The 12,760-nt window shown below is 38.5% G+C and overlaps 1 protein-coding gene across 6 annotated transcripts in view; it reads right to left on the reverse strand.

Moving 5' to 3' along the window:
* The window catches only part of CAB39L (calcium binding protein 39 like), a 166,926-nt gene that overhangs the window by 67,850 nt on the left and 86,316 nt on the right, over positions 1–12,760 (reverse strand). For 5 of the 6 annotated variants that reach the window (XM_078156968.1, XM_020993770.2, XM_078156967.1 and 2 more), the window contains one exon: positions 4,166–4,313. The exons of the other annotated variant lie outside the window; for it this stretch is intronic. In XM_078156968.1, the coding sequence (XP_078013094.1) occupies positions 4,166–4,267 (102 nt within the window). In that variant the 5' untranslated portion in view covers positions 4,268–4,313. The remainder of the gene's footprint in view (positions 1–4,165; positions 4,314–12,760) is intronic. 6 annotated transcript variants of the gene reach the window in all.

Here is a 12,760-nt window from a genome sequence, read left to right on the forward strand (position 1 = left end):
ATGAAAGGCAGAAACAGAAACAAGTGTAAACAGGTTACCTGGACAAAAAAAAGAAAAGACTGGGAGCTCAGGAGACAGATCTTATAAGCCTGGCATAATTAAGGGGAGATAAGGAACTTCAATTACCCAGACTTCTGCTAGAGCTCACTCTGTCCAAAGCAGAGCTGCTAAGATTTTCTTTTTACTTGTCAATGATAATTTCTTGTTTCAAAAGATGGAGAAAACAATAAAGGGAATGTGTATTCTGGATCTGATTCATACCAACAGGTAAGAATGGAATCTTAGAGAAAAGTGACCACTTACCTCAGATTTTGTGATAGAGTGCAAAGCATGGTCTGATATGAACCCTAGGGCTCAGAGGAAGGATGGAAGGATCACACTCACTAAAATTCTACAGGAGATGTCAGCCGTCAAAATGAAGAAATTCTCAAGAATGAAATTAAGAACACAAAGACAAGCCAATAAGGAGGAAAACAGGGAGATATTTGAAGATATTGATGTGGATGAACAGGGAATCTAAACAAATTTGGTTTTATGTTTATTGATTGATTAAGAAAGGGAAAGAAAGACATCTACAGAAGATGGAAGCAAAGGCAAGTAACAGAGGGTGAATAAAAAAGTGTGGCATGGTACTTTAAGAATAACTTCAGCTCAGAATGAGATAAAAGCTAGTGAGGAAAGCAAAGTACAACAAAAGCTACATGGCTTTTTGATGCTGGAATAAGAGACTCAAAAAAAAAGGTCAGAATACTGCATGTGGATGGGACCATGATGAATGATGACAAGGAGGTGACACAGCTGCTTGAAAAAATTCTGAGAATTTCAGTAGATTGCAATTTCAGAATGGGTTCATAGTGTGAAAAGGCAACCCAAAAAGTTATTGTGAAGCAAGGTTCATCTTCCAGGAATCACTAAGAGAGAGACAGACTTGTTCTTCTCTATCCTCATCATTTCACATATAGAAAACACGTGGTCACGCGTGAACATCACATCTTAGGTGGGACACTGATAAACTACAGTACATCCAGAAGACCACAACCACAACGGCACATTCCATGTAAAGGATTGGTTGGAGGAATTAGGGATGTTTAGCCTGGAGATGGGAAAACTCTCAGTGTCCCATAGATATCAAACTCACCATGTCCAAAACAGACCTCATAATCTTTCTTCTAAGCCCACTCTTCTGAACTTCCCTCTTTCTTTTAAGGATACCACCATTGTTCTAGTCACCCAGGTTCACACCCACAAGATCATCAACAATCACTCTTCTTCACCTTCTGTATTCAATAAGCTGCTATTGCTTTTAGGTATATTTACCACCTTGTATGTATTTTCTACATACTTAAATGTACTCATCTTCCCCAGTACAATATAAGCTCTTTGAGAACAGAGCCTTTTTCATTATCGTCTCTGTATCACCCAGCATAGTGCCTAGTACATTGCTCATGCCTAATAAATGCTTATTGGTGGATTGACTTAGATAATAGCTGTCTTAAGGGTTTAAAGGGCTGTTACTGGGGAAAAGAATCTCTCTCATACATGAAAAGTCTGAGCATTTGTTCTATTTAACCACAGAGGGAAGACACAAGAGCAATGGGTAGAAGTTGCCAAAAGAAAAATTAGGCTGTCTGTCATGAAAAACTTCAAACTATTAGAACGATCCAAAAAGCAGAAAGGGTTTCCTCAGGATGTGGGCAGTTCTCCTTCACTGGAGATCTTCAATCAAAGGCTGGCTGGCAATTGGGAGCATGCTATAGGATGAATTCTTTTTTAGGGATGGGTCAGCCTAGATGGCTCCTCAGCTGTGGGCATGTAGGACAGTTCATACAAAAGCAAAGAGGTGAGAGACCGAATGCCTACATCAAGGGACAGCAAGTAGGCCAGTCTTGCTGGAATGCAAGGTGCATGAAGGGGAACAATGTGAATTCTGTCAGGGAAGTTAGGCAGGAGCCAGGCTGGGAAGGTTTCTAAATGCCCAGCTAAGGAGCTTATCTTTTATCCGAAAAGGAACAGAGAGCTCCTGAGGGACCGCTAAAGTTCCTCTTCCAACTTAGAAAATCATGGATTTTAAGAGCTGGAAGAGACATTCACAGTCATCTAGTCCAAACCAGACATGAAAGAAATGGGGAAATGGAGGCTCTGAGAAGTTAAGTGACTTGCCCAGGGTCACACAGCTAGTAACTATCTCAGGCTGGATCTGAACTCTGGCATTCTAGACTCCAGGCTCAGCACTTTATCCACTGCACCTACCTAGCTGTCTTGAGTGAACAGAGCCCAACATAAATATAAAGCCCAGAGTCAAGAAGGAGGCTGGAAGAATGAGCAAACAAAAAAAGAACCCAAACATAAAGGCCTATTATGGTGACAGGGAAGCTCAAGACAAACCCAGAAGAGAATGGCTGAAAACATCTCTAAGCAAAGCCTCAAAGAAGAATGCAGATTGTAATTTCATTAGTATAGGGAACTCTTGGGTGATAAAACTCCGGACCAGTGGAGGTTAGCATCTTCTCAGTACTGTATATTCTTAGAGACTGGCCTAGATCATTGAGAAGTTAAGTCGCTTGCCCAGGATCTCGCAGCCAGTAAGGATCAGAGGCAAGACCTGAGCTTTGGTCTTCCCCAGTGCAAAGCCAGATTCCTATCCACTATACCACACTGCCTTCTATTGCACGTGGCAGTTACTTAATAAATGTTTCTTGAATGAATGCATGGGTACAAGCTTGAGGGGAGACAGTTAACAAACTAAATAACTTAGTTTGGTTCTATACTGAGTTCTTATATTATCTTCTTTAGAGGTATTTGATATACAGCTAGTCTATCTTGAACTCAAATTAAAATTCCAACGTGGGTGTGGGTGGGAGGGGTTGATTACAGGGTGTGTGTGGGTCTTTGTTTGTAGGGGCCATGCCACTCTGTGGTCCATAAAATGCGCAAAAAGATCAGTTCATGTACTCATGGCTTCTCTTGGACCTTGAGAAGAAACACCAGCACATAGCAAAACACTCAAAAGGGGAAAGGAGGGAAAGACTCTCCCATGTGCAGATTTCTCCTCATAGAACAGGAGAGTTCCTGGGCAACATGAGCTTTGGGAGTTGTCTCATGGATAAGCCAAACTTTTTATAAAAATTTCCAAATGTGACAGTTCAGGGATCAGACCTTCTAGAATCTAGAGAGAGAATTTTCTGATGTAGCATACTCCTTGGTGAGGGGGGTGGGGGGAAAGAAGATAGTCCAAATAATTCCTACTTGAAGATCAAAGCCAGTGAATTACTTTAATAGTATAGGTCCGGTAGGATGGAGATTTCTTGCTTAGCAGTCTCCAAAATATGCTAACCTTCTAGGGGAAGTCTAAACCACAAGGCAGTAGTCAGTCTTGGGGTACTCTATAGGACTCTCTTGGAGTAAAGGTATCACTTGAATGAGGGTTTTCCCAATAACTATCCCAGTTTAGCTCCTGTCTAGGGGATCTGATGGAATATCTAAAGTTCTTGGTATCTGTTTATAGGCCCCTGTGAGTCCTTTGTATCTCCTGTACTTTCCTTGGCATAAAGGTTGTCCTGAGCCCAGTATATTTTCAGCGCCTTGTGTATTCATAGAAGAATTAGGGACTCTTTGAACCACTTCTGGGGAAACCTAGACATAAGCTATACTATGAGAATATTAAGACATTTTCCTCAAACAGTTCTAGGTATGAACAATGAACCAAAGCAAGCAAATGACCCTGTTGAAGTTAGCATTCAGGAATCAAAGCCAGTCCCTATGAGTACAAAACTGTGGCGTGGGTTCTGGGCCATGAGTTGCCTCATTTTTCTACAGCCAACAGACTTAAATCTAAAAATAATCAAACTCAGATATATACCTAAGGACCACACTGACATACGATATTTGAAATTTGAATCAGAGCTAGAAAAGATCTCAAAAGTCAATGAGTCTGACATTTTCATTTTAAAAACAAGAAAACCAAGGGCTAGAGAGGTGAATGATTTGTTCAGAATCCTACAGAAAGCCTGCAGCAGAAGCTGGACAGTAGGGCTCTTCCAACTACACAGATGGGTATCTTCTAGTAGGCAGAGTCAACTTCCAAGATTCATAAATCATCCGTTCAATTAGCTTTATTCTTAGAATAAATACATTTTTACAATACTCTCATTATGTTATCTCATACCTTGTCTGTCTTTTTTTCCTGCTTTTCCAATATAGCCAGGTTGTCTTTTAGAGTTTTCACAATTTCTGCTGGATTTTTGTGTGATTTACTAAACAGAGGCATTTTTTTTCATTCACTCACGATTCTTCTTCTAATTATCTATGGAATTCTTTAAATAAAAAATTAAAAAGAGAAATTAATATATATTTTAACATATAAACTATGCAAAATATCTTGTAAGTTTAAAACTACATTAATTTGGTAGTAAACTAAGCATTTTCTAATTAAAATAATATTTTTGTCAAGTTCTACACAAAAAAAAGTCTGTCTTTTAAGTGAGGCATTTTCAATAGTTCTTACACTTATATGTTCTACTCTCCTAAAATAACAAACACAAACTTACTTATATGGCACTATAACACTTAAACTTTCTTCAAAACAATTATGTGAAGTAGGTAATGTAGCTTTTGTTATGCTCATTTTATGGTTGAGTTCAGTGAGGTTATAGTTGAGATGTTTAAGTGATTTGCCCAAGGTCATACAGCTAGTACTAGAAGTCAAAATGAGGTCCTGACTTTAATGTCATATCAGTTAACAGAGCTGAAAGGGACCTCAGAGGTCATCTAATCTAACCCCTTTATTACAGATAAGGAAACTGAGGCCCCAAAAAGGTGAAGAGGCATGCCCAAGGTCACACAGTAGCAGAACCCAAGTCCTCCAACCCCAAATTCAGTGATCTTCCTTGCTAGAGTGAATATAACGTTAGAAGTGCTGTAAAGGAGTTAAGCAGATACAGCCTGTAGAATTAAAACAGTTTGTCTAGTAGTTTAAATGTTTAAGCCCAATATATTAAAAAATGAGACATAAGATATGTTGAAAAGATCAAAAGTCTGTCACCTTCCTAACCTTTGCTAACCTCCTCTCCCAGCCCCATTCTAACTAAGCTACCAGTCCAATAAACACTATATAAATACAAGTTATAAATAGAATTAGTATTTAGGTGTCTTTTTGTTTAAGCAAATTTGTCTAATCCTTCCTTAAAAAGTTTGTTGATGCCTTTTATTTTTATTTCACTCACTTCAAGATGTCTCTAGCCCTTCTTCCTTCCCCACTCCATTAATCTCTCTCTTAACAAAGAAAAAAAGGTAACTGACCCTAACCAACAATTAGTGACCATATCTGACAGCAGCTGCAATTGTCAGTTCCATTCCATACCCATAATACTCCACCTCTCTACCAAAGAAGGGAAGTACATTTCATTGTGTCATGCTTACTCAGAGTTTGGCTTTCATTTACTTAAAACCCTTTGTCTTGTAAATTTTTTCTTTCTTTCCAGTTTCTATTTTTTTAAAATTAACAAGCATTTATTTACTTTGTCTCCTAGCCAGCACTGGGAGAGAAAAAAAAAAGAAAGAAAGAACTAGAAAAACCACACCCTTATAACAAAAATGTAGAGTCAAGCAAAAAAAACTTCTGAAATGGCTATGTTCAAAAATGTTTCATTCTGCACTGAGTCAATCATCTCTCTATCAGGAGATAGAACACTTCACTTTTAACAAAGTTTTGGCAGAATCCTTGCAATTAAATCTTTTTAAATGATTAGAAAAAAATCCTTACTGATGGTACCAAATAGTAAGTTTATTTTAAACAAATAATATTTTTTTTCAGATAAATCTTATTCCAAATCTAATGTGTGACACTTTCTCTCGTCCTCAGTTTCCTTATTTGTAAAATGAAAGGGAAGATCAGACTAAATGATCTCTAAAGTCCCTTATAGCTCTATAACTATCTATGATTACAATTTTTACTATCCGTAACTTTTATAATTGTATACTATCAGAAGTGATGGCTTACCTTAAGATATAAAGCCAGAGGGATGAGGCAGTGGCCCCATATTCTCTAGGGCAGTGATGTCTAACTCAAATAGAAACAGGGGTCACTAAACCATACGTAAGGATTCTTGAGGGCTGCACATTGTCTTAGAAAACCACATATTAATATTATCTGTTTTATTATGTTTTTATTTATTTTGTCAAATATTTCCCAATTATATCTTAATCTGGTTTGGGCACAGTCAGGAGTGTGATGCACCAAATGTTGCCCATGTATTTTACATCTCTTTTCTAGGGAGCACAGTTCAGTCACTTCAGATGTCATCTATAATGCTAACAGAATAAGGTTTATGTGAGGACAAATGGTATTCTATTATCTTCATAACATCCAAACCTCCATCAAGATTTCTGGGTGGTAATACAATTCTAACAGTATACCATAAGACCAATACAATACATATTGGAAAAGTGATAAGGACTATGGATGTAAAATAATCAAAGGGTACTACTAGAAAACCCATCATCACAATGTCCCTCCTCCAGGTTCTACCAAAGAGGTTATTAGGAAAATTGAAGCCAAGGATGGTGGCCTACATCTATATGGTCTACCTAAGACTGGAGGATTGCTTGAGCTTGGGAGACCTTAGCTCTAGTGATGTTAAAGCAAATTAGGTATCTGAACCAAGTCCACACAAATATGGTAAGCCTTGGGGGCTGGAGAGTTCCCAGGCTGCCTCCTGTTCAGTCACAATTTAAAGAATTTTAAATATCATTATTAATATTTTACTAAGTTATACACACACACACACACACACACACACACAAATCTGGAATGTAAAATCTATGAACCAAGTTAAGCTGGATGTGGTTAAACAGGAGATAGAAAGCTTAATATTGACATCTTGGGTGTCAGTGAGTTTAAAAGGACAGGATGGGTGAATTTAATTTAGGTAATCGTTACATATACTACTGTGGGCAAGAATTTCTTAGAAGAAACAGAGAAGCCCTCATAGTCAATAAAAAAAGGGTGTGAAATGCAGTACCGGGGTATAATCTCAAAAGCGACAAAATGATATCTGTTTGAACCCAAGGCAAACCATTCAGCATCACAGTAATACAAGTTTACACTCCAACTACTGATGCTAAAGAAGCCAAAGTTGATCAGTTCTATGAAGACTTACAGCATCTTCTAGAAGTAACACCAAAAAAAGATGTCACCTTCAGCATAGGGGATTGGAATGCTAAAGTAGGAACTCAAAAGATAACCGGAGTAACAGGCAAGTTTGGCCTTGGAATACAAAATTAATCAGGGCAGAGACTAACAGAGTTTTGTCAAGATAACTCACTGGTTAAACACTCTTTTTCAACAACCCAAAAGGCAGTCCACTACACATTGATATCACCAGATGGTTAATACAGATATCAGACCGATTATATTCTTTGCAACCAAAGGTGGAGAAGCTCTACACAGTCAGTTAAAACAAGACCTGGAGCTTATTATGGCTCAGATCATGAGTTTCTTATTGCAAAATTCAGACAAACAGAAGGAAGTAAGGACAACCATTAGACAATATGGATATGACCTAACTAACACCCCTTATGAATGTGAAGTCAAAGTGAAGAATAGATTTAAAGGACTGGAGCTGGTAGACAGAGTACCTAAAGAACTACAGACAGAAGTTTGCGCTATTGTACAGGAGGCAGCAACCAAAACCAAAAAACAAGAAAAGAAGAGCAAGAAAGTAAAATGACTGTCTGATGAGGCTTTACAAATAGCTACGGAAAGAAGAAAAGCAAAAGGTAAAGGAACAAGGGAAAGATATGCCTAACTAAATGCAGAATTCCAGAGACTAGCTGGGCCATCACCAGTCACCTTGACTTTGGCCTTACCACTGGACTCAGATGACCCGGGAGGAGAAAGTGAGGCTGATGATTTTATTCAGCTCTGCCTCACTTAAATCCAATTCACCGTTGTGATGTCATTGATCTTCAAGAACGAAGGCCGAACAACAAAACAGCCAAGAGCAAGGACAGAGAAGGTTTTTTCTTAAATGAACAATGCAAAGAAACAGAAGAAAACAATAGAATGGGAAAGACAAGAGGGTTCTTCGAGAAAATCACAGCTACCAAGGCAGCATTTCATAGAAAACCAGGAATGCAAAGGTGACCGAATTCCAACCCAGCTATTTAAAATCCTAAAAGACGATGCTGTCAAAGTGCTCCTCTTAATATGTCAGCAAATTTGAGAAACCCAAGAGTGGCCACTGGATTGGAAAACATCAGTTTACCCATCCTAGAGAAGGGCAATGCCAAAGAATGTTCAAATGACCAAACAACTGCATTCATTTCACATGCCAGCAAGGTTACGCTTAAGATTCTGCAAGCCAGACTTCGGCAATATGTGAATCAAGAATAACAGGGGAGCAGGCTGGCTTTCAAAGGACAACTAGAGACCAAATTGCCAATATTTGCTGGATTATGGAGAAGACAATGGAGTTCCAGAAAAACCTCTACTTCTGCCTCACTGACTACACTAAAGCCTTTGACTGTGTGGATCACAACAAAATGTGGCAAGTCCTCAAAGAGATGGGAGTACCAGATCATCTTACTTGTCTCCTGAGGAACGTGCATGTGGGTGGGCCAAGAAGCAACAGTTAGAACTGAACATGGAACAACTGATTGGTTTAGGATTGTTACCTTATTTATTTAACTTATATGCAGAATATATCATGTGAAATTCCAGGCTGGATGAATCAAAAGACATAATTAAGGTTGCTGGGAGAAATATCAACAATCTCAGATATGTAGAAGATACCACTTTGATGGCAGAAAGTGAAGAAGTGATGAGTGAAAAAGAAGAGCGTAAAAGCTGGCTTGATGCCTGACATTAAAAAAAAAAAACTAAGATCCTGGCAACTTGCCCATCACTTCCTGGCAAACAGAGGGAGAAGAAATGGAAGCAGTGTCAGATTTTATTTTCTTGGGCTCAAAGATCACTGCAGATGGTGACTGCAGCCATGAAATTAAAAGACACTTGCTCCTTGGAAGGAAAGCTATGGCAAATCTGGACAGCACACTAAAAAACAGAGACATCATCTTGCTGACAAAGGTCTGATTAGTCAAAGCTATGGTTTTTTCCAGTAGCAATGTATGGCTCTGAGAGATGGCCTATAAGGAAAGCTGAGCGCTACAGAATTGACATTTTCAAAATGTGGAGCTGGAGAAGACTTTTGAGAGTCCCTTGGACAGCAAGGAGATCAAATCAGTCAATATTTAAATAAATTAATTCAGACCATTCACTAGAAAGTCAATTACTGAAGCTGAAGTATAATGAGAAGACAAGATTCACTGGGGAAGACCCTGATGTTGGGAAAAATCGAAAGCAAAAGGAAAAGATGATGGCAGAGGATGCAATGGATGGATAAAGTCATGAAAGAAATGAATGTGAGCTTGCACAGATTTCAGGAGAGAGTGAAGAATAGAAGAGCTATTGTGCTATGGTCCATGGGGTCATGAAGAGTGTACACGACTGAACAACTGAACAACAACAACAAAATGTATATCTGTACCTATATATGCATGTACATTTTTCCCTTTGAGTAAACTGTAAATGGTTTTGAGATTATGGCTTTATGTAGAATTTGTATTTCTTAAGTTGTTTATTTGATTGCTTTTGTTGAGAAAGTTAAGTTCATAAGAAAAATTATTAGAGAAAGCCTAGATGCTTTTAGCCCTTTAATCATGTAGAAATATGTAACTAGGTTGCTCAGTGGTAGTGTTGGGCTTAGAATCAGGAAACGAGTTTGAATCCTGCCTCAGACATTTACCAGAGATGTAACCCTGGGCAAATCACTTAGCCTCTCTGAGCCTCAGTTTTATTATCTATAAAATGGAAATAATAATTATAACTACCTCACAGGGTTGTTGTGAGGATCAAATGAGACAAGCTGTATAAATTTCTTTGTAAATGGTAAAGCAAAATATAAATTCTAGCTATTATCATTATTATTTTTAAAAATACATGAAAGATCTGTGATTTTACTAAGCATAGGGAACTTCTAGTGTGAGAATGCCTTCTATCAAGGCAGAATGAAATTCACCTATAGCTTAGGCATAGACATGCAAATTTAGAGACATCTCCACTACAAATATTCATATGGACTATTTGTGCCTGACCTGTGACAGAGCTTTCCCAGATTGTATTGGTCTGATCAGACACAATTGGACCCCAACATAGTGATGTGATTTTGGACCTCTTCAAGAACAAAGGACAACAACGAACCTATGAGTAAGTCCCAAAGGTCACACAGCTAGTGTTAGAGGCTGGGTTTGAATCTAGGTCTTCCTCACTCAGAAGTCTGCTACTTCATCCACCATGATGTGAAGCTTCTAGAATCCTAATTCACTCTAACTCAAGCAGACAGCTAAGTAGCATAGTGGGTACAGCAAACAGTCAAGAGCCCTTTCAGTCAAAGGGCACTTGAGGACCTAGAGGGCCACATGTGGCCTCAAGGCTGCAGGTTCCCCACTCCTGGGATAGAGTAATGAACTTGAAGTGAGAAAAACCTGAGTTCAAATCCTGATTCAGACACTTATTAGCTATGTTATGTGGCCCTGGGCAAGCCATTGATTATCTCTCAGTATCAGCTTCCTTATCTGTAAAATAAAGATAACAACACTTATTTTACTGGGTTGTTAAAACCTCAAATGAGATTTTTTTATGTATGTACACACATATTCATATCTTATATATATACATATACATGTATGTATATAGTGCTTTGCAAATCTTATGGACCTATGTAATGTCAATTATCATAATAAGCATTTATTAATCCCTATTTTGTGCCAAGAATACATTATTGGGTACTCATCGTTAAACTTCCTATTTTTAAAATTATGTTAACATCATCTACCATGAATTCAGATACTATAAAGATACAGTAAAAGTATTTGCAGAATTCTCCGGGAGCAATTTTAGTGGACTAAAGGGCAAGGACTCCTAGGGGAGCCCAAAGGAATATCAGGTACTTTGGGAACCAAACACTGTAAAAACAGCAGAAATTAGTTTGTAATTGGCAGCTCTGAAGCGAAGAGAGCAGCTCCCTCCCTCCTGCCCACTCCCCACCAAAAAGGACAAGTTGATGGCACATGTGCAAGAGCAGACATGGAGCAGTCACAGCAGTCAGTGGCCAGCTACAAGGAGAATAGGAAAAGAGGCTGGAGAAACTGACCACACTGCAGAAAGAGACTATGAATGCAGAACTGAGTTTGAAGATGAGAAGACCCCAAAAGAGATCAGGAGAGCCCACCAGAGCAGCACTGGGGTGAGCTGACCATAGGAGAAGCAAGCAAGAAGCAAGTATTGCTGTTTCTTTACTGAGGCTTCGAGTTTAATCACTAAATACAAGACTGAACTGCAGAGATAGTGCTGACCTTCAGGAGGAGGAGAGCTCACCAGAAAGCGCCTATATTTTGATTTCCCTTTCTGTACATTTTTGGTTTCTAACCCACCTCTTCTTTGTCTAAGATTTTGTCAGCTCCAGAGCAGAAGGGCTCTTAAGAGAGATACAAGCTAAATTACAGAGCTTCCAGGGTTTCAGCCTGGAAAGTCAAAGCCCACATCTGTCATTTACTACCTCTATGACCTCAAGCAAGTCACTTAACCTGCCTGAGCCTCTGTTTACTCATCTGTAAAAAGAAGGCATTGGACTAAATGACCTTTGCAGTGCCTTCCAACTGTCAATCTATGGTTCAGTGAATATTAAGAGAGGAGCTCCCAAGACTAGCCCAGTCTGTATGTGCTCAGTGAGTCTGGGTGATGGGTTATGGCATAGGTCAACTCTTTTTACTTCTTGCTCTTATTGCGCAAAGGCTGGTTTTCCCAAAATGAAATACTTAAATATAAATTCTAAAAGTTAAAAATATATAGCATCTGATTTTCAAGAATCTTCAAAATATTATTCAGACCAGTCAACCAATTTAACCAAATCTGATTTGACAATAGCATTTCATAAAATCTAATATGTGGCTTATAGTCCAATGCAAACACCAAAAAGAGTGTTCGATTTTTGTAACTAAGACAGCAAACATTCTGGCAACATTCCCTCTCCTAACAGAGAGGGAAACGTTTCAAATTCTCAATTTATATAAGGATTGAACTGAAGATGGGCCAAACAGATTTCATTAAAATCTCAATCATCTGAGCATGCCCAGTGACACCTGTGTGAGAGAGGAGAAAATGGTTTTTTTTTTTGGGGGGGGAGGGCAGGGGGAGAAGGAGAAGAAAGATCATTTTTTTGGCACTGAATATTCTAGTTATCATTCTACTTTAAAAATTTTAAGGGTAAAATGAGAGGGCTGAACTAAGACTTTAAAATGTCTTCCAGCTCTAATAATTTAACAGCATGTGAGTAATATCTAATATGTTTTTGCCAGAAGGCCATTCATTAATGAGAATTTCAGGGTTTTGTGTATAAACTCTGAATGGGCCATTCAATAAGTATAAGTTCATTTCAAAGGTCTACCTACAAAATCTAGGGTTGTAGGGCAGTTACTTTCCTTAGGCTAAAAGAGAAATCTCAAGACTTCCTAAGTATGACAATCAAGTGGCCTGAATTCAAGGGGAAAAAATGGTTCTTCAAAATCAATATCCCCATTTGATCTGGAAAGTATCCATTCACATAAAATTACATCATCATAAAACTATGACTAAGCACCTCTTATCTGGCAAGAGAGCCCACATCAAAAGAGTGCCTCACCTTCACAAATACCACAGGACAAG

The sequence above is a fragment of the Phascolarctos cinereus genome, unplaced genomic scaffold, assembly GCF_003287225.1.
Source record: "Phascolarctos cinereus isolate Bilbo 61053 unplaced genomic scaffold, phaCin_HiC Scaffold_726;HRSCAF=1367, whole genome shotgun sequence".
In the NCBI taxonomy this organism is placed as follows: Eukaryota; Metazoa; Chordata; class Mammalia; order Diprotodontia; family Phascolarctidae; genus Phascolarctos; species Phascolarctos cinereus.